A 26,392-nucleotide genomic window follows, 5' to 3' on the forward strand; every position below is an offset into this window, starting at 1 on the left:
AAACTAAAATGTACTTCATGACAGAATATTGGTCATCAGACTGGTAAAATAACAGTTGAAATAATGTTATCACATCACAAAGTTAGTTATGTTGTTTTAGATTAGAGCTGCCCAACAGGTAGGTCTCCAGATGTTGTAGAATTACAACTCCCATGATGCTTTGCATGCCTTTAGAATGACAAAGCATCATGGGAGTTGTAGTTCGACAACGTCTAGGGATCTACCTGTTGGGAAGCCCTGTTTTAAATGATCAGTTTTCTGTAAGTATTAGTTTCAATTTTGGAGGGTGTCACATTGTAAATGGAAAGCAATCATCAGATTTTTAATCCAATTTCCAGGTCTGGCAGACAAGGTTAAGTAATAACTAGAAACATTTAAAGGCATCGTAAATAGATTCTAACACATAATTTATATAAATTATAATAACAATGTTAAAGTGGAGATATCCCTTCCAAAGAAATTAGTTAGTTGGTCTTCATACCAGTTAACACTATTGCAGCTTTTACTGGGGTGAATATAGCAGTAAAGGTGTTCAAGAAAGAAAAAACAAACCAAAAAATTCACCTCCACTGCACTTCTGATTTGTCTTATGATGACGGACATGCTCATGAACGCTAAGGTATACGCGCTCATCATTTTCTTGCATGCACGTGTCATGTATACAGCAATCCAGCGGTTAACTAATTACTGTGCTATATCAGCACACTGTGTAAATGAAAATATAACTGAAACAAGTGAGATTTGTTTAATAAAGTTTTGTACAAATAATATTATTTGGTTGTTAAAAAAAATCCCACCATTGACTCTTTAATATTTGAATCATGCAAAAATTAGTCAAGCAGGCAAATATATTAAAAGCAGAAATGTTTAGTTTTTTTTTTTTTTACACATATTTTTATAATGATCTATGACAATCATACTAAAATATTCTGAGTAAGAGGTACTCAAAGCACCATAACCACTTCAGCTCAGTGTAAGCACTTATGGCACTAATACGTTTTTTCTCTAACCATTTCCTTTGACAAAAAAGCAGAGCTCTCCCTGGGACTTATAACATGCTTCTTTCTAGAATAATTTATCATTTGCTTCCAATGCTCTAGACCATTTCCTACTATTCAGATCAAATGGAATTCATATTGCTAATGCAGAAATGTAAATTCAATGTTATTAATGCCACTAGGGAGGGGGAGAATCTAAGGGTACCTGGAAAAGATCAGATTTTTTTTTTTTTACATTTCTCCAAAACGTGTGACAGACTCCATAGCCACTTTGCACATTTACCAAGACACTGTGTTGTAGTGGTTATGGTGCATGAAGTGTCCCTTCAGTACTGGAGTTTCTATAAACAGCTCAGCCACATTCAAACACTATAGCAATGCAGATAACTTTCTAAAGGCAAAACGGTTTCAAAATTTCAGGAATCATGAAGAGAAGGTGCGCTGGTAAGTAATTACTAGATGATCTGTGGTGCTATAAAGTATGCCACTTACATGAGAATATGGGGAACTGGTTTTCTGGTCAGATTTATTATTGAGTTGGCCATGGTTAAGGAGTTATTTTCAAAATTCTAAAATACTGCTATCAGCAATGCTAAAGTGAATCTGTCGGCAAAAATGACCGACACGGGCAGCAAGGCAGAACAGATAAGTTGTTCATTCCTTCTTTTCTTCTTTCTGATCAGTTTTTGTTTCTTCTTTTTGCTCAGTTTTTTTCTCACTTTTCTGTGATGCTGCATCTATCGCTGCATGTTCCTTTTTAACCAGTTCTTCCAACTCGGCCTGTAATAAGTGGAGATAACATCAGAAATACAAATTTGGGGATATTCCGTGTTTAATTAAAACAAAATAAGATGCATTTCAATACAAAGTATATGAATAACAAGGTTTCTTATTTTGAGAGTGTATTCTGTGATTGTGTTCACTACCTCTTCCAATAACTAACTGAATTATGGTATATCATTTGGCTTGGTGGATGCATAAGATAGTGTGCAAGGTGGTAAATTAAAGTGGTGTCAAATATTGCATGTTTTTTTTAGAGTAACCGGAATTCTGGCAACCGAAGGATAGTACAGCCAGTCAAGGAACCCTAGTTGTCCCTCAAGAACCCTTACTAAGCAAGGAATGCTAGAGAAAGCACTCCTCTATTTGTTCACACGACGTGTAGGATACAAAGTTCAATAATAACAGAAGGGTGACCAGGTGCAGCTTCTCAATCCCACATCTCCTGCTACAGGATAGAGGGAATAAAAACTGCACATATTCTAGTAAATTGAGAGCAGCCTCAGTATAGCTGTTATTAGTTTACAAAGCAGTTCTAATCATCCTAAGAGAGGAAAGAGCACTTGTCCCTAAACCTTTTGATGGTGATTTGGTGATTTCAGCTGGGAACATCCAGTTTGAATATCTTTTATTTATTTTTGGCAAAACTAGTGGGTCTGAATATAGCTACAGGGAGTGCAGAATTATTAGGCAAATGAGTATTTTGACCACATCATCCTCTTTATGCATGTTGTCTTACTCCAAGCTGTATAGGCTCGAAAGCCTACTACCAATTAAGCATATTAGGTGATGTTCATCTCTGTAATGAGAAGGGGTGTGGTCTAATGACATCAACACCCTATATCAGGTGTGCATAATTATTAGGCAACTTCCTTTCCTTTGGCAAAATGGGTCAAAAGAAGGACTTGACAGGCTCAGAAAAGTCAAAAATAGTGAGATATCGTGCAGAGGGATGCAGCACTCTTAAAATTGCAAAGCTTCTAAAGCGTGATCATCGAACAATCAAGCGTTTCATTCAAAATAGTCAACAGGGTCGCAAGAAGCGTGTGGAGAAACCAAGGCGCAAAATAACTGCCCATGAACTGAGAAAAGTCAAGCGTGCAGCTGCCAAGATGCCACTTGCCACCAGTTAGGCCATATTTCAGAGTTGCAACATCACTGGAGTGCCCAAAAGCACAAGGTGTGCAATACTCAGAGACATGGCCAAGGTAAGAAAGGCTGAAAGACGACCACCACTGAACAAGACACACAAGCTGAAACGTCAAGACTGGGCCAAGAAATATCTGATTTTTCTAAGGTTTTATGGACTGATGAAATGAGAGTGAGTCTTGATGGGCCAGATGGATGGGCCCGTGGCTGGATTGGTAAAGGGCAGAGAGCTCCAGTCCGACTCAGACGCCAGCAAGGTGGAGGTGGAGTACTGGTTTGGGCTGGTATCATCAAAGATGAGCTTTTGGGGCCTTTTCGGGTTGAGGATGGAGCCAAGCTCAACTCCCAGTCCTACTGCCAGTTTCTGGAAGACACCTTCTTCAAGCAGTGGTACAGGAAGAAGTCTGCATCCTTCAAGAAAAACATGATTTTCATGCAGGACAATGCTCCATCACACGCGTCCAAGTACTCCACAGCGTGGCTGGCAAGAAAGGGTATAAAAGAAGAAAATCTAATGACATGGCCTCCTTGTTCACCTGATCTGAACCCCATTGAGAACCTGTGGTCCATCATCAAATGTGAGATTTACAAGGAGGGAAAACAGTACACCTCTCTGAACAGTGTCTGGGAGGCTGTGGTTGCTGCTGCACGCAATGTTGATAGTGAACAGATCAAAACACTGACAGAATCCATGGATGGCAGGCTTTTGAGTGTCCTTGCAAAGAAAGATGGCTATATTGGTCACTGATTTGTTTTTGTTATGTTTTTGAATGTCAGAAATGTATATTTGTGAATGTTGAGATGTTATATTGGTTTCACTGGTAAAAATAAATAATTGAAATGGGTATATATTTGTTTTTTGTTAAGTTGCCTAATAATTATGCACAGTAATAGTCACCTGCACACACAGATATCCCCCTAAAATAGCTATAACTAAAAACTACTTCCAAAAATATTCAGCTTTGATATTAATGAGTTTTTTGGGTTCATTGAGAACATGGTTGTTGTTCAATAATAAAATTAATCCTCAAAAATAGAACTTGCCTAATAATTCTGCACTCCCTGTATAATTGTGCATTTGTTGCATAGATGCCACCCCTTTACTGAGACATGACAATGTTTACATTTAACCGAAAAAATGTCTCTAGTGGCTGTTAGACAGACAGCCACTACTGGTCATCACAATTGGTATCATCACCCACAGCATGATGATGTTGAAAACTGCCATGGATTTAGTGCTTCTCTAACAGAAATATTGGGTTCTATGATTCTCTGGGAAGCATTGAATTGGCAGAGTGCATCATTTGTCATGCATAAGAAGCAATGGACTGGACCAGAGAGAGAGTTGTATTCAATCTAAAGTAAAAAATAAACACTAGCATTTAAATGACATTTACTTTTAAAATTAAAGTCTTATTTTATAAATAGTTGAAGTCAAGCTCGGTAAAAGTCTATGCCATGGTCCCTGTACTCATGTTCTTTCAGTAGAACACTATTTACAGCAAAGATTCTAGAGCAGACATCACATCCTATCTATCAATATGATTCAAGTACACTGATCACTAATGTCTAATGTCATGTAGGTTCCACTTGTGCTGTGACAGTTCTAATGCGTAGAGGCTTGGACTCCACAAGAACTCTAAACATGTTCCATGGTATCTGGCACGAGGACATTAGCAGCAGATCATTTAAGTTCTGCAATTTGCGAGGTGAGGCCTCCATGGATCAGATATGTTTGCCCAGCACATTCCACAGATGTTCAATCAGGTTTAGATCTGGGGCATGTGGAAGCCAAGTAGAACATTACCCAGAGCATAACACTGCCTCCACCGGCCTTTTCTTTCTGCTATCTCTTCCCCAGGTAAACGATGCACACACACACCTGGCCATCCATCTAAAAGAAAACTATATTCATCAGACCAGGCAACTTTCTTCCATTGCTCCATAGTCCAGTTCTGATGCTCACGTCCCCATTGATGGCGCTTTTGGTGGTGGATAAGGGTCATCAAACTGCGATGCACTATGTTGCACTAAGTTTTTCAGCAATTTGAGCCACAGTAGCTCTTCTGTGTGATCGGATTAGACAGGTTAGCCTTCGCTCCCCACGTGTATCAATGAGCCTTGGGTGCCCATGATGCTGACTCCTGTTTACCAGTTGTCCTTTCTTGCATCACTTTGGTAGGTACTAACCATACTGGGTATACTGGGAAAACTGGGAACAACAAGACCTGCCGTTTTGGAGATGCTTTGACCCAGTCATCAAGCCATCACTATTCGACCTTTCTCAAAGTCACTCAGATCATTTCGCTTGTTACTACACGAGTTACTGTGTGATTACCAAATTCTAACGTAACCCAAACGGACTCTATGTTCGCCTCACTAACTTTTATTAGGCTAGATTTTATGCTATCCTTCACATACAGGACCACCCCTCCCCCTTTCTTGCCTTCCCTGTCTTTTTTATATAAAGAGTACCCCCTGGTATTGCGATGTCCTAGTCATTTTTCTCATTATACCATGTCTCAGTAACAGTGACTAAATCTACATTATCAGTTGCCATCAGGGCTGCCATCAGGGCCGCCATCAGGGCATGACAACCATAACAGTTGTCATGGGCCCGGCGGTCCTGGGGGGCCCCACATACTGCTTCAGTAAGTAATGGCTGAGCTGGGGAGTTAAACAATCTCCCCAGCCAGCCTGCACTCAGCAAGGGGCCCGCACAGCCGTCCGCGGGCCCCTGCTGCTACTAATCATCTCCTCCGTGCAGGGCACACTGAGGGAGAGCTATAGGGGCCTTCCAAAGACCCCACTAGGCTGCCCCTCAGTGTGCCTGTCTCCAAACACAGCCTCACTGAGCTGCCTGTAACTGCTCAGGGCAGCTCCCTGCAGCTGGTTCTGCAGGAAGTGACATCACCAGTCACAGTGCAGAGTGAGCTGTGCGGAGCTGCCCTGAGCAGACTTACAGGCAGCGTGTCAGCATTGTGAGGTTCCTTCAGAAGAGGACCACCAGAGAGGTAAGGTTTGGGAGGGTTTTGGGAGCCCCTACCCCCTCTTGCTCCCACTGCATCCCCTACCCCCCCTTGCTCCCACTGCATCCCCTACCCCCCCTTGCTCCCACTGCATCCCCTACCCCCCCTTGCTCCCACTGCATCCCCTACCCCCCTGCTCCTACTGCATCCCCTATCCCCCCTACTCCCACTGCATCCCCTATCCCCCCTACCCCCACTGCATCCCCTATCCCCCCTACCCCCCTGCTCCCACTGCATCTCCTACCCCCTTGATCCCACTGCATCCCCTACCCCCTTGCTCCCACTGCATCCCCTACCCCCTTGCTCCCACTGCATCCCATACCCCCCATTGCTCCCTCTGCACCCCCTACCCCCCTGCTCCCACTGCACCCCCTACCCCCCCTGCTCCCACTGCACCCCCTATCCCCCTGCTCCCACTGCATCCCCTACCCCCCTGCTCCCACTGCATCCCCTATGCCCCCTGCTCCCACTGCACCCCCTACCCCCTGCTCCCACTGCATCCCCTACCCCCTGCTCTCACTGCATCCCCTACCCCCCTGCTCTCACTGCATCCCCTACCCCCTGCTCCCACTGCATCCCCTACCCCCCTGCTCCCACTGCATCCCCTACCCCCTGCTCCCACTGCATCCCCTACCCCCCTGCTCCCACTGCATCCCCTACCCCCCTGCTCCCACTGCATCCCCTACCCCCCCTGCTCTCACTGCATCCCCTACCCCCTGCTCCCACTGCATCCCCTACCCCCTGCTCCCACTGCATCTCCTACCCGCCCTTGCTCCCACTGCATCCCCTACCCCCCTGCTCCCACTGCATCCCCTACCCCCCTTCTCCCACTGCATCCCCTACCCCCCCCTTGCTCCCACTGCATCCCCTACCCCCCCTTGCTCCCACTGCATCCCCTACCCCCCCTTGCTCCCACTGTATCCCCTATCACCCCTACCCCCATGCTCCCACTGCATCCCCTTCCCCCCTGCTCCCACTGCATCCCCTTCCCCCCTGCTCCCACTGCATCCCCTTCCCCCCTGCTCCCACTGCATCCCCTACCCCCTGCTCCCACTGCATCCCCTACCCCCTGCTCCCACTGCATCCCCTACCCTCCTGCTCCCACTGCATCCCCTACCCCCCTGCTCCCACTGCAGCTCCTGCCCCCTGCACTGTGCGCAATGGTAGGGTTTCGCTTTTGGTAGTGGCTAGTGGGCTACCCAACTGCTCCCACTGCAGCTCCTATTACCCTTTGCACCCACTACAGCCTCTATTCCCCCCTGTACCCTCTGCAGCCCCTTCCACTCGCACCCTTTACAGCCCCTTCCTTTCGGCACCCTCTGCAGTCCCTACCCCTTTGCACGCACAAACATAAAGGGACACTATAGTTACCAGAACAACTACAGCTTAATTTATATTATACAGCTTAATGTAGTTGTTCTGGTGAGTATAGTCTACCACTGCAAGGTTTTTGCTGCAAAGACTGCCTTTTCAGAGAAAATGCAGTGTTTACATTGCTGCCTAGGAACACCTAGGCGCTTCCTGTGTCAGTGTTGCAAAATGTGCAGCACTGACATTCAACATCTCCATGCTCTGCATGTCGACGCTGAGCGCTTGTCATAGAGAAGCACATAAATATATGTGCACAGAGGGCCCCCTGCTACCTGTACGACGAAGAGGGGGCCCAGCAGCAAACTCTGTCCTCCTTTCCAGCTGCTCTCTGTCTAACTTTCCTGCACCCTGCGGCTGCCAGAGCGTTGCCACGGGTTACTATGGCAACGCTCCGCACAGCACACAGGCCTGTCTCGTGAGATTTAGTCAGAGAGGAGCTGGAAAGGAAGACAATGTGTGCTGCTGGGCCCCCTCTTCAATGTACCGCGGCTGGCTCCCTCCACCATGCCACTGGATCAACAGGAATTGCGATCTCCCCCCTCCCTGGCACGGTAAGAACCAGGGAGGGGGGAATAAAATTGAAATATACACAAATAAATAAATAAAATAATACTCCCCTTCCCCCCTATTTTACACACACACTGAATCCTTACACTCTGCACTACACACACACACACACACACTACATTCACTCAACACACTCTGCACTACACACACACTACATTCACTAAACACACTCTGCACTACACACACACTACATTCACTAACACACTCTGCACTACATTCACTAAACACACTATGCACTACACATACACTACATTCACTAAAACACTCTGCACTCACTACAAACACTACATTTACTAAACACACTCTGCACTACACACACACACACACACTACATTCACTAAACACACTTTGCGCTACAGACACACACTACATTCACTAAACACACTTTGTACTACACACACTACATTCACTAAACACACTTTGTACTACACACACACTACATTCACTAAACACACTTTGCACTACACACACACACACACACTACATTCACTATACACACGTTTCACTCACTACAAACACACTACATTCACTACAAACACACTACATCCACTACAAAAACACACACTCTGCATTCACTATACACACACCTGCATTCACTACACACACACTCTGCATCTAATGCATGCATACAAACATTACATACATTACACAAAACGTACAATCTGCATCCACTATATACACTGCATCCATGACACACATACTGCATCCACTATACACACTGCATCCATGACACACATACCGCATCCAATATACACATTCTACATCCACTATACACACTGCATCCATGACACACATACCGCATCCACTATACACACACACACACTTCATCCTTGTGGGCGGACTCGGGGCTGGCCCCGGGGACCCAGATCTTGAGCTGTGTCAGGGGCCCTAAAATTTCTGATGGCAGCCCTGGTTGCCATTATTGCCACAAGTTCATGGATCTTATTCCCTAAACAGCGAGCATTTGTAGTGATGACTCTAAACTTATTTTTGAACACACTTGCTACAGGCACCTTCTGTCCTTGTTTTGGGGGGCAATTGGATTGATGCTTTATCACCCTTTTGCCCCCCCTCTTCCTAGTTTAAATACATCTGAACTGCTCACTGAGAACATTTGTTCCCTTTTGAGAAAGATGCAAACCATCTATTTTGTACAGTTTATTTCCATTCCAAACAGAGCTACCATGAGATATAAAGTCAAATCCTTGCTCCCGAAACCATTCAACAAGCCACAAGTTGAAGTCCCTAATACGCATCTGCCTGTCGTTCTGAGTGTTATGCACAGGCAGAACTTCAGAGAATGACAGTGTGGAAGCAACCTGCCGTATATCATTGGCAAAAACACTAAAAACTTATTTTACCTCTGAAACGTCATTGCAAGCCAAGTCATTGTCCCTAGATGGACAAGTACATCCAATTCCCCTTCCTGTTTTGCTCACTTAAGAATATTACAAATACGTCTCCTGTCTCTGTGAGCAGTAGCTCCGGGAAGACATCTCACAAGACAACCATTGTCCATCTCCACACCTCTTATGATAGAATCCCCCAACAACAACTGCTTTCTATTAGGCCTCACCATAGTCTCCAGGCCTGTCTCCACAACACCACTACCCTCAGTGCCTGAGCCTGTCAATACACCTGACTATACTCAAACACTTTGTGATTTTTTTAATAACTAAAAAGGGCAACGCTTAGAAAAATTATTGACAGGGAACCACAATGGAGACACTCATTTTCAAGATAGAAATAAATATAATGGAGGGATTTCTAAATTTGATGGTTCTCCTGTAATTCTCTATGGGATAGTTCCCTTTTATTCAGGTTAATTAAAGGCAGAATGTCCAGCCTTTTGGATTTGGTCATTGTTACGATACGATATGTTGTTTAATACAGCAAAAACTCTTCAAAGTGCAATGCACAATGATAATATAGGGTTGTCTTTTAAAGGATTTATGATGACACGTTCTCGTTTACAGCAGAAAATTACTGAATACATTTTACTCACAGAATCCCTTGGTACATACCTTCCATCCCAGAGATTCAGCAAGTGCAAGGCATCCATCATCGCAGTTTCCAAGCCAAGCTACATCCCTAAATGCAAATATAACATTATTATTTAAACGCGTATTCATAGGTACACAGACAGCATATACATAGACCAGGGAGAGTGTACACACAATACAAATCCATACAAATCTCACCTGTATGCCTTATCTGAATCAAAATCCATTCCTCCTCCCAAACCAAGGAAACTGAAAAATGTTTCCCCCTAAAAACAGAAGAAAATGTGCAAAGCCAAGAGAGGAACATTAGTTTGTTTTAGTTTTTTTAAATTCTTTATTTTTGTCGTGCATGGTTTGACAAAATGATGTACGTTGACACAACAGCAAACATAATCACAGTAAGATCACAGGTTTATACATATGTGGCATTGAGGTAAAAGCAAATTTTTTTAACTTTGTTAAACGTAGCATTATTCGTCATGTCGTTCGCTAAATAGGTAAATTTTTACATTAAGAAAGTCAATATATAACGGTGTAGGTTCTCACTTGGATAGTTAGTAGGAAGGACATGTCAGAAGGTCGAAAACAGAGGAGTGACAAAGGGGGAAAACATGACATGCATCTGCATCCTAGCGTCAAACAGTTAATGAGTTATGTGGCTATGCAAGGGTGGTGATCCTAGGTTGTACGTAAGTAATATAATTGTTATGAGGCTGACATAAACGATTACACATATCTAATGTAGTGTTTGGACTTGTTGCATTATATGTAACTGCTAGTTAAGCTAGGTCTAGGTAGGACATCTTATACAAAACAAGATTTTAACGAAGTTTCCCAAGCCACCTCAGTGGGAAGATTTCGGCGTCCTGGCGGGCTCAAGGCTTGACAGACAGGGGCAGTCCTGTTTTGTATCCTATACCTGCACTGCTGGGCCTTGGTTGCAGGGGGCGAGTGTCCTTCCGAGCAGGCTGCAGAGCGAAGTTGGTCCGCAGATTATCATGTGGATCTCGCAGGGTTTCCCAGTGTTGCCACTGTAGTTTAGTGGGATTGCCTCCCTTGGTCCTCCGCAGGCTGGTGTCTGCCCTGATCGGGAGCTGGGTGTGTTCCGCGGAATACTGCCGCTTACTGGTTCTTCCTGGTGTGGGCTGGAGTGTTGGTGATTGCCGGGTCAGTCCGCCAGCAGAGGAGCCTTTCTTGACAGCTTCCACGGTCGCTGCAGGCGAGTATGTTCGCTTCTTTGTGCGATGCACGCTCAGTGCAGCCGTTGTCTCTCGCGCACTTAAATCGCGCTGGTTTTGCCGTCTCGCTGTGCGGCTTGAGTGGGAGATAGAAGCCTTGGTGGCTGTGAGCGCGGGCTGGGAGCAGGCCTTCACTTCGCCGTCTGCGCACATGGCGGCCGCCATTTTAGGTGCGGCAGTTGGACTCTCCGGCCTCAATTGCGGTGTCACGGCCAGGGCCACAGGGTGAGGACCGGGATCACCCCCACCGGTCCAAAGGGGGGGGGAACGGGGCCGGGTCTGCGCCGGTGTGCATCCCTAGCTGGGGTCCGTGGTGCAGGATAGTGGGGCAGCGGCCGTCCGCCCTACTCACCGCAGGAGAAGGCCCCATTTGGGGCAGCGTGTTTTCCTCCCCCAGGGGACTGAAGCTCACTGAGCCAGCCTCTCCCCGGGTCCCGCAGTCTCTCAGCTTTGGGTATCTGCACTGGCGGTCCATTTTTTGATGGTAAGACATGGTTTTTACAGCGTATATTGCAGTTGGTTACAGGAGCTGCTCAGACATGCGACCATCCAGCTCGGCGGTCCGGCCCCGCCCCCCCGAGAGGAAAATTAGTTCACAAAAATCAGCAGAAAGTCATGAATTCTACTCATGTACCACCAATTTGCACTTACCTCTCCTGTCTTTTCTTTGTTAATCAAAAGTCGAGGTGTACTGATGGGAACCCTGTCAGGAGATAATGGGTATTAGGAGTGACCATTAATATTGAAAGTTCACCTTTAGTAGAAAAGACTGTGGAAGAGCTTACTTGCTGACAAGCGATGCAAATGGTTGCACCTGTAGAGAGGTTCCCATCACAATAAGGAGGTCAATTTTGGGAAAGTCCTGCAGAGGAAAAGAATACTCCGTTCAGATATATCGAGGAGTCCTTAGAAATAAAATGTATAACTTGCACAAATGGGATTTTAGACACCTACCATCCGTAAGCAATCCTGGTACAATCCAGCACCTCAGTTTTTTGTACTGTCTTAATCAGTTATTGCTTACTTTGACACACCAGATGTCTACAAAAAGTATTAGCTCAACCAGTCAAAATCCTGAGCATCCAAAGAAATCTAGTTCACAAACATCTGAGGTCCAATATTAGTCCTCACTTGACCCTTTTGAACATCATTGCACACTTCTGGATTAGATAGACTATTTAAATATTTAATTTTATTTATGATCCAAATATTGAACCTCAAATATTATTTTTAAAAAGCACTATATTTTGGGATCTTTAGGGCTAATAATAACTGACAGCACACAAAACAAAAAAATATATGAAGACTGCACAACCTTTCCCTATCAGAGTGTATACATTGTATACTGAAGAAGACTAAGGAACTAAAAGTTGTGAGTAAAAAAAGTGTATCTCACAAGATGAATATGATTTCATTTTTAATGGCATATCTCAAATTGCTACCGTAATTTCTTTAGCCTACGAAACTGCAAAAAACAAAAACAAAAGAAATTGACATGAAGGCCAGTCGTCTCAAGGGAAGGCAATTTGACACTACATGTGAGTATATACATCAATAAGATTATGAGACCTCTTGTTGTCAAATTGCGATCCTATATAAAAGAGATACAAAACAAACCCAAAGATCAAAGTACCTGTAGGATCACATTTGTGCAGTCTGGTCTGATCAAGGAATTGAGCATGCACAGAATTTTCTAATCTAAACCAATGGGGATCACAACTATTTTTGCACAATCATTTCATAATTGAAATGTTGCAATCAGTAAGTTTGCACAAATTGTTTATTTTCAATGGTGTATACTACCACCAGGTGAGAGGGAATGCGATGGGGATGGCTTGTGCCATTTGTATGATAATCTTCGCCTGGGTTGGTGGTAGGAAGTCGAGATTTTTTCAAACAAAATGAGTCTGTATACTGAATTCATTCTCAAATCAAAGCATTATATAGATTAAGTGATGATCATCTTGACAGGAACTGAAGACTATTTCTTTAACTTTGTTGGTATTTTAAATGGCGAAAAAGAGAGGACCAAAGGCACTCCAAATTGAAACCGTATGTAGATTTATTAGGAAAAAATGCAACGCCAAGCAACGTTTCGACCAACAAAGGTCTTTGGTCGAAACGTTGCTTGGCGTTGCATTTTTTCCTAATAAATCTGCATACGGTTTCAATTTGGAGTGCCTGTGGTCCTCTCTTTTTCGTGTATTATTCTGGGATTGCTGGTCCTGATCCGGAGCACCCTTGGCCGTTGGGATTGAGTGCGGTTCCCACAATCTACTTGGCGCAATGGTATTTTAAATGTCAACCAAAACAATTGTAATATTACAGCAGGGATTGTAAATCCATCATTGAACTTTCTGGACATGACACTAACAATTGGGGAGTATGGCAGTATACCGACAAATCTTATAGGAAATCTACTGCCACAAACAATTTTTTGAATTTGGAGAGTCATCCCAAACCACTGAAGAAGGGTATTCTAAGAGGACAATATTCATGTCTTAGACATAATTGCTTTGATATTGAATTTTTTGAAGTTAGAGCTAAAGGGATATCATTTCTTTAGAGAGCAAGGATACCTGAATAGGTGCCTTAAAATTATTAAAATAGAGCATTAATGACAGACGGACCCTTATCAATGAATATAGGGAACCAACAGTCCAATCCCCTAAACTACTTAGGTGTATTGCTACATTTGATGCAGGATGGGAACATGTTACAAATATCAAAATAAATAGATAGTGGCCTCTTCTGACCCAAGACCACCAATTAAAAGTAATACTTCCTCCACCGCAAGAAGGGGTAGAAATCTGAAAGATCTATTGGTGCATAGCCATTTGTGAGCTGTTCAATAGGCCCCAAACTTTCTGATGGCAGCTTTGCAAGCACAATATTAAAAAAAAAAAATAACTTTTAATATAACCATGTGCTAGTGGTTTGATATCACAATATTTTGATGAAATGTTCCTATGATGCCATATCTTCTAAAGGTGCACCTTCAGGAATGTCCACATTCTAATGGAAATAGCTAAACTATGCATTATGTAACAGCATTTTAGAACACAATTAAGTGGGCATATCATTTTATAAACAAATAAAAACATGGACAAGTCACAGATCATCTATTCACTTACAGACTTGGCAGTAGAGAAGAACCGAGATGGCAGACTTTCACCAAAGAACACAATATCTACAAGGAGATCAGATAACAGTTACAATGCCTTTTTAGTGCATGCCTACAAATTGACTGTGTACTTTCTTGAATTGAAAACATGTGCATGTGTGTGTTTGTGAGTAGAGGAAATGCTATGCAATGAATCATATACTCTATATACTCTAAGCAGCAAAACAAATTTAACTTAATGAAGTGGGTTTGTTGTGTAGATCACACCCCTGCAGTCTCACTGCTCATTTTTTCTGCTATTTATGAGTTAAATCACTTTGTCTATGCAGTCATAGCCACATATCTCCTGGCTGTGACTTACAGATTCACTACACACTTCTTGAAAAAAGAGCCTCATTTAACAGAGGAAGAGATAAGAAAGTTCAATGAAAAGAGCAGAAGATAAGAACTTCTACAAAGTCCTAGAGTAATTTCCCCCCTGCACCCCCATGGCCAGTAGGTGTGTTTTTATAATATAAGAAGTAGCACTAACCTAGATTTGTCCTCCCAGCCCTCACACCCATTTGTGGTGGGAGGTGGCCCCAATTTTAAAATTCACGGTGTGACCTAGTCCATGGGTGGTGGGTGAGGGCTCTAAATAATTATACAAAGGAGGTGCTGGACATTCCAATTAGTGGCATGGCCAGCCTCATCCGCTCTGTGACTAGAAATCCCTTATTTCCAAGCCACCCCCATTAAAAATAAAGCAACCCTACCCTAATAATAGTGAGAGGGTGGGGGTTTCCCACTATGTAAACAATTGCATCACATGAGAATATTTTCCCACAGTAGAGTGGGACTTGTAAGCCAATCAATCAGAGCGGTCTAAGAGGCAAGTCTAAATTCTCTGGAGACTTACTTGTCAGAGCGGTCTGATTGGTTGGCATACTAGTAAACCAATCAGAGTGATCTGATTATACATGAAAATTGTCCCTCACGAGTAGCTTAGATAGCTAGGAAAACCCTTATAAGGGCTTTTTCCACTATGTAAGCTCAGTCTGCGCCAAGTCTTTGTGGGACAAAGATGGATTGTTTTTATTGTGTTGCTTTTTTTTTTTTTTTTTTTTTTTAATCATTCTTTATTTATCGGATTTGTGTGTATGTATATAAGCATATCAATATTCGGGAGAGGGGGTACAGAAAAGAAAAGAAGGGGGGGTATAACAGTTGCATCCGTACAGAATTGTACCATCGCAGGGTACACATAAGAATATCGTAGCACAATGGTATACAGTGGTAGTTCGACATTGATTAGTAGTCAGGAATCAATGCATTCTCTCTTGCTCGGTTGTGGGCCAGTATTTGTGTATACCAGTATCGTCGTGGTGGGAGGCTGCTTTTAGGGTAGGAAGAGTGGGGGTCTGGTCGGGTCGTGTGTCCAGCTGGGGTTAGAGCGCCTTGTCTCATCAGGGACGCTGCTTAGCTCCAGTCTGTCGTGTCCGTTGGGGATGGTTCGTTCAGAGTTGCGTCCTTGGGCACGCCCGTTTGTTCACCGAGTTGGCAGTGTGTAATGAGGGTGTTGGGGACGTGTACTGAGGGCAGTCCTGCTGTAGATCCTATTGTCGGGTCCGTCGATCTCCCGTCGTGTGTGGAGGGCTCCGTGTGGTCCCTGTCGTGTTCTATCTGTTGGGCCTCGGCAATAGTCCTCTCATTTTGGGTTCGGTGTTGTGTGTGCTGGTAGAATGGTCGTCCGTGCGTCTCCCTGGTCCGTGGGTGTGCTTTGCGTCTGGTTGTGTTATGGATGGTTAGGATGGTGGGGTTAGGTAGGTTGGGCTGATGTCATCGCAGGTGGCCTGATTTGGGTGAGTTGGGGTACAGGAGGGGGTTACAGCCTGTGGACCGACCGGGACGCTGCGCTCCCATGCTCGAACCAAGGGGAGGGTCGAGGGTGTGTGATGTTGAGTGTGAGGGTCGTGGTGAGCCTGTGCTGTGAACGATTGTGTCGCTTTTTTTAATTTATTTTTTTGCTAATTTTTTGTTGTTTTTTCTTTCATTAGTTTCGTTGGAATCATGGATTTTAATATTGCCTTTTTGGGGCTGAAGAAAAGAAAAGTTAAAAGACTGATTGTAAGTAATTTTTATTTTACAAGTATTAGTTTTAATAGCCCCTTCACTATTAAAAGGGTGAGAGGGTAAGTAGGGTTACTTCATTTTAATGTGGGTGGCTAGGGATTGGGGTTCTCATATTACTAACTCAGGGTTGGACAATGGTATATCCAGCCCACTATACGATTATTAGCGCCTTCACCGTGCATCAGTGGGGTGGCACTAGGTCCCAGCCTTATATTACAATAGCTAACACTTGCTGGCCACAGGTGAGAGGAGGTGGGGTGGACAGTGATCTGTACAATGCCCATTATTTATTTTAGCCCTTGAGCGGCTGAGGGTTTTTAACTATTTGCACACTGGCTGCCAGCGCTCCCAGAGGGTAATTAGTAATTAATATTATTAGTTCATATTGTTAGTTCACTTGCAAGAAAGCAAGTGAACAAGAATATGTAAATATTCATCCTAATGGATGCATTCAGTTCTGAATTTTATTAATACTGCTGCTTGTGATACTTCAGAATCCTATACTTTGTATAGGATTCAGATTTTAATCTGAACACCAAATGCATGCGGGTGATTGCTACAGATTTGTTCGGGCCAATCATGACTGTATTTGGCTTTAGTAAGTTGTGAATTGCCATTGTGGTCAGATTTTGGTAATTTTCACAGGATTTTGTCCATTTGTACAAAACCGGGTGTTTAGCAAATAACCCCGTGGGAAGCCAATTAAACAGAGTTGGGAGAGTAATGTGGACCTGTACATATGAAGCACACAGTCCTCTGCTCCCAAAACACGCATATTTGAATAATACTGGTTTCTATATAATGACATTCTTCTTTACACACCTACCTGGCTTGACTAAGTGGTTGCATTTCTCACATTTTGGAATCACATCAGAAAAAATCTTTTCTGAAAAGAGAAATAATAATTAGCTCTACTTTGCATTAAAGGATATTCAGCATTCGTTAGTCTACTAAAATAATACTTTAGCCCATTTTAGGAATATCACAATAACCAATTAATTTATCCACTCTCATTTTCCATTTAAGGAGTCAGACATCAAAAAAATTTAAGTCCATTTTATAAGGACTAAGGGAATTTTAAGAATAAAATATTGAATATACAAGTAGGTAAACCCAACTCTTAACAGGAATATAGAATATACCTTTCATCCAGGAGAGGGAATATTCTGCCTTGCAAAATGTCCCAACACAGTGGGAAGTATGAAAGGTTCCATGAGCCTCCACTAGGTCATCAGAGGACAGCCCGGCCACCCTCTCCAGTGTGTCAATATTCTAACAGGAAAAATAAATATAGAGGTTCACCATCCATCAGGACATGATAAGAAGACATTGGGTGTCCCTCCTAGTGTGTCATTTCTACCTTCTACACCCAGAATGAAGTCTGTTTATTGTTGTGTGCATTCTTTAGGTAAAAATCCTTGCACATGAACAGTACTGTGCTCTTTTCACTTTCCAATAAACGGATCGCAAATGTCAACCAGCATATAAAAGACAGGCTACCATAAATTACAGAGTATTCCACCCACCAAAAAATACTCTAGTCTAGTGCTTGATTTTTAACAGCTTATACGTTTACATACTTTAAAGCACGCATACTACTATATTGATGAGTAGGTATATCAATTTACACTATAATACACGGACAAATGATCCATTTAATTTTAGCCCAAATTTTGCTGTTTATTAATCGGAAATCAAACCCTTACCTGAGAGTAGCAACGCAGTAACAGACCTTTTTCCTTTAACAAACGTATAAAATAGTGACAGATTGTTGGCTGAAACAAAAGCGGAGAGAATACAAATTAGCTAAGAAAAAAAAATGTGTTCTCAGTTGCTTGAGTTGAAGAGATGATAAAGTGCAACTTCAAAAGATGAATATTTATTTTTAGAGCAAGGTCATCAATATCTCAAAATGACAAATTTTTGTTTTTGTTTAGTTTTTGATGAGAATGTAAGTCTCTCTGGGAAGGTGAGCTATGTCAGTTATGTGTAAAAGGGGCATAGGGGTGAGTAGATATCAACAATATTGACTGTGGTGGGAGGCAATGTCATACAATGTATAATATTTCAGATCATCCAAACAAAATATCTCAAATCTCCCTTTTAACACCATGTCACTCACATGTTACCTCTTGAAAACATCAGTTTAAGCATCATAACCACTACAGCTCATTGTAGTGGTTATGTGCCAGGAGTCCCCTGGTGCCACCCACCGATGAGTAGCCAAACCATTTTCAAATGGATTGACATTTACCTGGGTTCTCTGTGTTACTAACCATATTCAAGATATCGTTAAAGGGGAAGTTCGCATTGCACTGCAGCAATTTGTTTTGGCCCTATTTGGACATCGTTTATTGGATGTCAGCGGTCAATGGGTAATTTCCCTATAGAGACAAAACTGATATTTCTCAAGCAGAATGGAAACTCGTGCAGGTGCCTGAAGGACCCAGTTAAGTTTCAAACAATTTGAAAATTTTGATTACTTACCATATCATGACCCAAGGGAGTTCTGGCACCATAACCTCCAGCAGGCTGTAGTGGTTATGGAGCTCAGGCAGTCCCTTTAGTATGAAACAAATATAATTAATCTCAATGTCTCTTACCTTGAATTGTCCAGGGTACAGTTCTCGAGCAAGGGCAAAAAATGGCTCTGGATTTTCCTACAATGTAGGCAAAATTGACAGTACATTATTTGTTACTATAAACGATTATATACAATTACAATCTGTTAATACCAACTTTGCCTAAGAGAACTCAAATTCAATCTCAGTTACAGTTACAAAGGCATAAGATTGTTAAAAAAAAAAAAAAAAAAAGACTACAGAAAATATCATTTGCATTGATATGAAAATATACAGTTTAGGTGCAGCGGAGGAGTGCAATGAGCATGATACAGAGTAAGCTTGTACAGCACCTGAGACAAGCTTACTCTGCATCATGCTACATGATTAGCCATTTTGCGATTTAACCCCATCATGATATATAAACAATTGTGTTTTTTCCCCATTTCCTAGTGAGGTGGAGCTGTAGCCGGCCTCACTGTTTACATTTCTACGGCATATGTGTATCAACCAACTAGAGTGGGCGTGCTCCATGACGTCTAGAGGGGGCGTATTCAATTACGTCACCCCCTCTCCAGATAGGTGCAGTGGGACAGTACCAGCTGGAAACACTTGTTACCATTTAAGGGCATGGATATATATACTGGTATCTTGGACGGTCAGTCTTAGTAGCTCCTGACAACGGTGTGTAGATACGCCGTTCAAGCATTTTCCTTAGTACTATTTCTTACAGCAGGGGAGTACTACAAGGGCTAGTTATAATTGCCTGTGGTACCATAGCGTTATCTTAGATCTGCTGACTTACATATAAAAGTTTAAAACACCTTATTTCCAGCGTGGCGCAGGTCTGCCGGCGTTGGCTCCGCCCCCCTTTGTGACATCACCAAAATGGCAGAATGTTAGCCAATCCAGTGCTTTCCCATAGGGAAAGCATTGGATTGGCTAAAATCGGCATGGGGGTGGGCTAAATGCCATTTTGGCCAATCAGGACCTCCTCATAGAGATGCATTCAATCAATGCATCTCTATGAGGAAAATTCCGCGTCTCCATGCAGAGCATGGGGACGCTGAACAGCAGGGCTGCTTACTGTGCAGCACTGAGCCAGGAAGCCCCTCCAGTGGCCATCTGAGGAATGGCCACTTGGAGGTGTCCCTAGGGGCAATGTAAACACTGCCTTTTTTCTGTTTACATGAAAATGTCTGAAGGGAGCTATTATACTTACCAGAACAACATAATAAATTGAGGCCTTAATCTATAGTCTCTAATAATTTTGCTTCAACAAAACAAATTGTTTATTCTAACCTTAAAGAATCCGATTTGAAAGATGGCCTCTGGATATGGCAAGTTGTATTTTTGTAGATTAGAGTACAGGCCACTGCCAGGTGAACGGAAATCAGGAATTCCAGCAGCTAAAGCAATCATATGTACAAAACATAAATGTAATCATGATCAGATAGCACTAGACCACATTGAAGATTTATAAGAGATCGTTACATGGGCAAATCAGAGAAACACTGAAAATCTGGGTAGAAGCTAGAGACAATGCAGGAAAAAAGGGAGAAGGTTTAGCGCTGATTATGTAAAATGAAGGCAGCAAACCAAAAGAAGGGAATCCCTCTAAACCCTTCAGGAGATCAACACGAACAACAAAAAAATGGCTGTGCCACAAAAGTACAGGAATGACAATAAAGTGCTATTATCAATAATATACAGTAAGTGTGGGTAAATAGAATAGTCCAAAGTAATCTTAAAAATAGCCCGAAATGGTCTATAAATAATTATGAGTACCCCTTAAAAATGAATTTTGCAGTGCAATAGGCATTCTTGAGTAGGCAGTAGGTCCTTGTATCAGCAAATATGATGGGTAGAAGATTTCTTAGTGTAATCCATACATATATGCAAAAGAAGAAAACGAGAAATCCAATAGTGCAATATGTCACCTTAAATGAGTAATAGGTAATAAAACAACAGTAGCTTACTCACATTTAGTGGAGCTGTGACCAGCTCCAGTTTTGATAGCGTATAGTGGTATAATCCCCGCTTACAGGATGTGTTGGAGAGTGTCCATAGAAGATGGTGTCGTAGGACCCAAAATGACAAAAAATATAGAAAGCAGATAATAGTGTATGGATTAATGTATGGATTACACTAAGAAATCTTCTACCCATCATATCCGCTGATACAAGGACCTACTGCCTACCTCTTTATAGAAGAAAATAGAGAAATAATGGTGCTAATAATGATGTAGCACTAGTCCAGTATCATCATAACTTACATGTAGAGATGCCAGCTCCCACCATGCACACTACATTCTTACCTACGGAAGAAAACCAAACCTTAGAGAACAGTTGAGGAATAACCTAAGAAGATTTATTAATAGGAAGGGCTGACTCACATTTCTCACTAAGCATAAACTTGCTCACTCCTTCTAGGCTCAGCTCATCAAGGACTTTTTCAGGAGTGCTGATACCCAGGGTCCGAGAGAAAAGTGTGCGCAAAAAATCCACTGTAATTGAAAAAGACTATTATATGGACAATAAAATACATTTGTGAAATCTACATTTGTTGGAAAAACTTGAATTGTCATGATTTGATGGATAGGAATTTCAATCTATTTCAAACATTCTAACAACAAGAACACACAGTCAGACACTACACATGCAACATTCAGCCACACACAGGCTCCATAACTACTTCAGTATGATGAAGCAGTTATTGTACTTAGAGAGACCCTTTAACTTACTTTCTGTTGTACTACCTCCTTCTCCACTGGAATCTGAGTCCTATTAAAGAATAAATTATAAAGAGCTTAATACACATCATTATTTACCATTGATACACCTAGTTCCAAATGTTCCAGTAACTTTCTTTTAGCTTAGCATAATTATAAAAAAAAAAATAGACTCTATCTTCAAACAAACGAATGACTTCATGAAAAGTAGGCAACAGAGATTATTCTGAATAATTGTAGTTAGTCCTGCAAGAACACTAGGTCATGTAAAAAGGATCGGTGTACTCTAATTAGGCTAAATGGCTTTTAGGGAGTGTTTAAACAAAATAAAATAACATAACAGAGCAGTGATAATAAGAGTGATTACTATCCAAACAGTGTGTCCCAGAGGCAGAGTAACTCTGGACTTGTTCTGCAGGAAGAAGTAAATGAAATGAGGAACAGGGAAGGCTACAGATTATGGTTAGCACAGTTTTCGTGATCTAGAACAGAAATAATTGCTTCTAGATATGTGATACCTATTTGTTATTTACATGTGGTTTCTTTCCTCTACTTTATTCTGCTTTCATATTGATATACTATATATGTTACTAACGTCATTATAAAAAACATTTACACTCAGTTTAATAATAATATCCTCTGTCATTTGGAAAACTTGATCTTTTTGTAGGTTTTTTGTTTTTAAAGACCATATATTCTCACTTTATATGTTTGTTTTTATAATTACATTTTTATTGACACCTATTGTTTTTTATTAGACTATACTGTAGGACACAAACAATAGAAGATTAGTTTTATGTAATATTGCATCACTGAAGCAATCTTTCAGCTCTTAAAATGTGTTATAGCCTAAAGTGGAACTATAAGTGCCAAAATCACTACAGGTCACAGTAGTGGTTATGGTGCAAGTACCCTGGTGCTCGCTCATGGCAATTAGAAACGTTTGACTCTTGCCTGTGTCCCCAGGAGTCTTTTCACTGGCCCCTGTCCAGGGTACAGTTCTCGACAATTTATATATATAAAGAAAAACTTCTCTTTCTGCAACAGGTATCTCAATTTTATCTATCAGACAATGGATTTTTCCCAAACACTATTTTTCCCGAAGACAAGTAGAATAGATGTCACTAATGTGGAAGTAGGGATATCTGAAAAGGGGCACTATAAAATGTAATGTTTCTAATTGGTGATTTTTGGTGATTAATGTTTATTATTAATGTAACTAATGTAACTAATGTTTATTATTGGTGATTAATGTGGAAGAAAAAAAAACTCGCAACTTACCAAAAACTCAGTCAAAACACTATGTTTTTGACAACCATCTCTTCTTTGATATTCGATAAGCAGAGGCTGAGCAGAACAGCATAGAGCAGTATAAAGGGTTAGTGATGGTGAACAGGGCCAGACTAACATAGGTGTTAATGGGGCTGACGCTCCAGGACCATGCTCATGGAATAGGTCCATTGAGTTAAAAAGAAAGACACTTGGGAGGTATGACAGTTTTAGTGTTTTCAGTCAATAAGATTCTGTAATGAGGCCCATGTCTATGAAGATAACAGATTTACAGAGACCTGTTGTGCAAAGCCTGGTAGCACCTTGGTGGCTTTTCAGAGATGAAAGTGGTAAGACATATTGCATCATGGAGTGGGCTGATTATTATTTTGCCATATGTCAATGCTATTCTAATTTACTCTAGAATAAAACGGTAATTTGTCATACAAATCACAGATATAGCTATAGCTTATCAGTAGATATTACTTTACAGGCCAGGAGCTCCAATTCCCAGTGCATGATTGCATGTCAGTAACTGTCACCCGCATCTCATGGCAGTAACTGACATTCGGTAAACCAGTAACCATTATTCTTCATGTAAGTAGCTCTCAACCACTGTGCATAATGGTAACTATGTTTCAGCATGTCAGGATTAATTACTAAAGTGTAAATTGCTGGAAATTTAAACAGGGTTATTCACTATGAGAATTCAAAGTGAATTTCACATTTTAGGCCAAATTAACCAGTTTAAATATTTCGGAATGAAATTTGAAATCCATTTTGAATATTCACTTTAGCAAATAACCCTGAAAGTGAGTTTCAAATTTTAAGCAAAAATGGAACGAAAGCAGAAACTTGAGCATTTTTTCCCCTCACATCAATGGTTTTGACCTAAATTTTTAAATTCACTGCATATTGCACTTTAGTGAATAACCCTACAAAATTCTTCACACCGGTACCCATTAGTCACTAGGAGGATGAGAGTAATTAATAGTGATTTTTGGAAACTGAAAGTAAATGGAAAGTGAATTCCAAATTTTATCCCAAAAACTAAAAACATTTTTCAACTTTTAAGCCAAAATAACCAAAATGGAAATTGATGTTCAATCAGTTATTAGTCCTGACAATGCACAATTTAGTAAATGTATTTTTTTTTTTTTTTTCTATTAGTCGCATTTCTTCCTCCAGCACTGGATACATAAATAACATACCTCTGAATCTTCTGACTTTGTCAGTTCTTCACTTTCTTTACCCTCTGTTAAAGAAAGTTTAAAAGTAGAGATTTAAATGTGGGGGGAAGTAATGGATTGCAATCTAATATACACTAATGGGTCATCAATTATACTGAATATGTTTATTTTATTAAGTCCCTTGCGGCCAGCCGCGATCTTCATCCAGTGGATCCTCTTCAGTTCCTGAAGTTTCATCTGCCAGGAGCCCACGCCAGTGTTGTACTCTTGTGGGAAGCATGAGAGTACAACACTGGGTTCTATGGTGGATCCTCAAGAGACTCCATAGATAATGACTTTTTCCCCATAATCGCCAATAGTGACGGCTGGGGGAAATAACAAAACTTAAAGGGAAGCTATAGTCACCAAAACAACTTTAGCTTAATTAAACAGTTTTTGTGTATAGATCATGCCTCTCAAGTTTCATTGCGAAATTCCCTGCCATTTAAGAGTTAAACGACTTTTGTTTCTGTTTATGCAGTCCTAGCTAAAACTCCCATGGCTGTGACTGACACTGACTGCATGAACAAAATGTTTTTATTTTCAATCAGATGTAACTCAAGTTTAAAGTGTTCATCTCCTGTAATGTAAATTAAACTTTAATTACATGCAGGAGGCTTCTGTAAGATCTAGCAGGTATTAACAGAGCAGGAGATAAGAATTTCTAAATTAAATAGAATTTGCAATAAAGGAAGTGTAAACATTAGATTACTCTTTACAGGAAGTGTTTAGGAAGGCTATGTAAGTCACATGCAGGGAGGCATGACTAGGGCTGCCTTAACAAAGTGATTTAACTCCTAAATGGCAGAGAATTGAGCAATGAGACTGCAGGGGCATTAACTATAAACCAAAACTGCTTCATTAAGCGAAGGTTGATTTGGTGACTATAGTGTCCCCTTAAGAGTTGTAGCTCAGCCTTTTTTTTAAATTATGATAAATTACATATAACAAAGTAGCCCCTGCTTTGTCTTATAATATATTTTAAATACGTTGAACTTTCTTTAAGATTCCAACACCAGTCAATGTGAGTATTTCATGCAAATTTTTCTTTATGCAATACCCTATTTTTGGGGAGGTAAGCAGGGATGGGAAACACAGCGTATATAAGGTATGACAGTTCTGTGACCCAGTGACACCATAACAATTTAGTTTAATATTTTAAAACTTTAAACTTATAATGTATCTCAGTGATAAATCACAGTTTAACTATGGAGAATATTTCAGTTAAAGTAAACTTGTCATGGTTTTTTGCATTCATAAGTAATGCAGTAAGTAACCACAAGCTAAAAAGTATGGCTGGAGGGAATATTCGCTAACTTCCAAATGATAAAAAGAAATGAGAATTCATCTAGTAACATTTAGCTAAAAATAGAAGATTTGAAAATATTTTTTAATTCATCTAGTCACATATTTTGCCTAAATTCGGGAACTTGTTTTTTAATTTGATACAATTCAGAATTTAGTAAATAAACCATTTATTGTTCTCATAAGAATTAGTTTGTGCATGCAGACAAATATATATATATATATATATATATAAAACTAATCTCTACTTTCCACACACAATATGTGCAACTTAGTATTGAATGTAAAATGTATATATATTACAGGACACATATTTTTTTTCTTCTAATGTTAAATTACATAACGGTTATGTACAAAACCCAGATGATATACATATTAACATACTTCATTAGGCATGTTGTATAAGGTAGAGGATTCTGTTTTAATAAAAATTAATGTACTAAATATTAATATGTAAAGTAAATACGAAAATATTCAATGATACACATATTTGAAACAGATGGATTATTGACACTATATAGTAACATTATTGTTGTCAGCCCTTTCTATTTATGCAGTCTTAGAATATAGTAAGTAAAATATGAAATTTAACAATAATAATAATAGTAGTAAGTAAGCAATAGCCAGAGGTCTGACAGATTGATACATATAAATGTAGTATTAACATTCTAAAAGAATACCTGCAGCCATGGAATCGACTGCTACTTCCGGGTCTGAGAAAGGGCTGAAGATCATGTGACTAGACTGGGTCCTTCAGACCTAGCTTTGCACTGACACAGTGAGAGAGCCATTCTATTGGCTAGGTATGGGTTGAATGGCAGTCATGGTACCCAATCAATTGCTAGGGCATGTCTGTTTATACATATAAGAATGTGATCCATGAGGTGAGGGTATTGTTGCCATGCTAAAACAGAGGATTATGTTCT

The 26,392-nt window shown here is 41.1% G+C and overlaps 1 protein-coding gene across 1 annotated transcript; it reads right to left on the reverse strand.

The window, feature by feature from the left end:
* Positions 1 to 892: 892 nt before the first annotated feature.
* Positions 893 to 26,210, reverse strand: SIRT2 (sirtuin 2). The gene is made up of 16 exons (XM_063450658.1): positions 26,147 to 26,210; positions 24,144 to 24,187; positions 21,676 to 21,715; positions 21,328 to 21,438; positions 21,208 to 21,249; positions 20,235 to 20,341; positions 18,975 to 19,031; positions 18,078 to 18,146; positions 17,514 to 17,643; positions 17,198 to 17,257; positions 14,270 to 14,325; positions 11,921 to 11,997; positions 11,787 to 11,838; positions 10,096 to 10,163; positions 9,919 to 9,985; positions 893 to 1,778 (listed from the first exon to the last, which is right to left on the reverse strand). The coding sequence occupies exons 1-16, from the start codon at positions 26,199 to 26,201 to the stop codon at positions 1,653 to 1,655; spliced, it is 1,161 nt and encodes a 386-aa protein (XP_063306728.1). The 5' UTR covers positions 26,202 to 26,210; the 3' UTR covers positions 893 to 1,652.
* Positions 26,211 to 26,392: the final 182 nt, after the last annotated feature.

The sequence above is a fragment of the Pelobates fuscus genome, chromosome 1 (genome assembly GCF_036172605.1).
Source record: "Pelobates fuscus isolate aPelFus1 chromosome 1, aPelFus1.pri, whole genome shotgun sequence".
NCBI lineage: Eukaryota > Metazoa > Chordata > Amphibia > Anura > Pelobatidae > Pelobates > Pelobates fuscus.

Excerpts from the sequence above, each read along its gene's own strand:
- SIRT2 (XM_063450658.1), bottom strand. The coding sequence starts at position 26,201 with ATGATCTTCAGCCCTTTCTCAGACCCGGAAGTAGCAGTCGATTCCATG. Across the intron at positions 14,326-17,197 it reads CAACCACTTAGTCAAGCCAG|ATATTGTGTTCTTTGGTGAA; the intron begins GTAGGTGTGTAA and ends ATCTCCTTGTAG. Across the intron at positions 11,839-11,920 it reads TTTGCATCGCTTGTCAGCAA|GGTTCCCATCAGTACACCTC; the intron begins GTAAGCTCTTCC and ends ATCTCCTGACAG.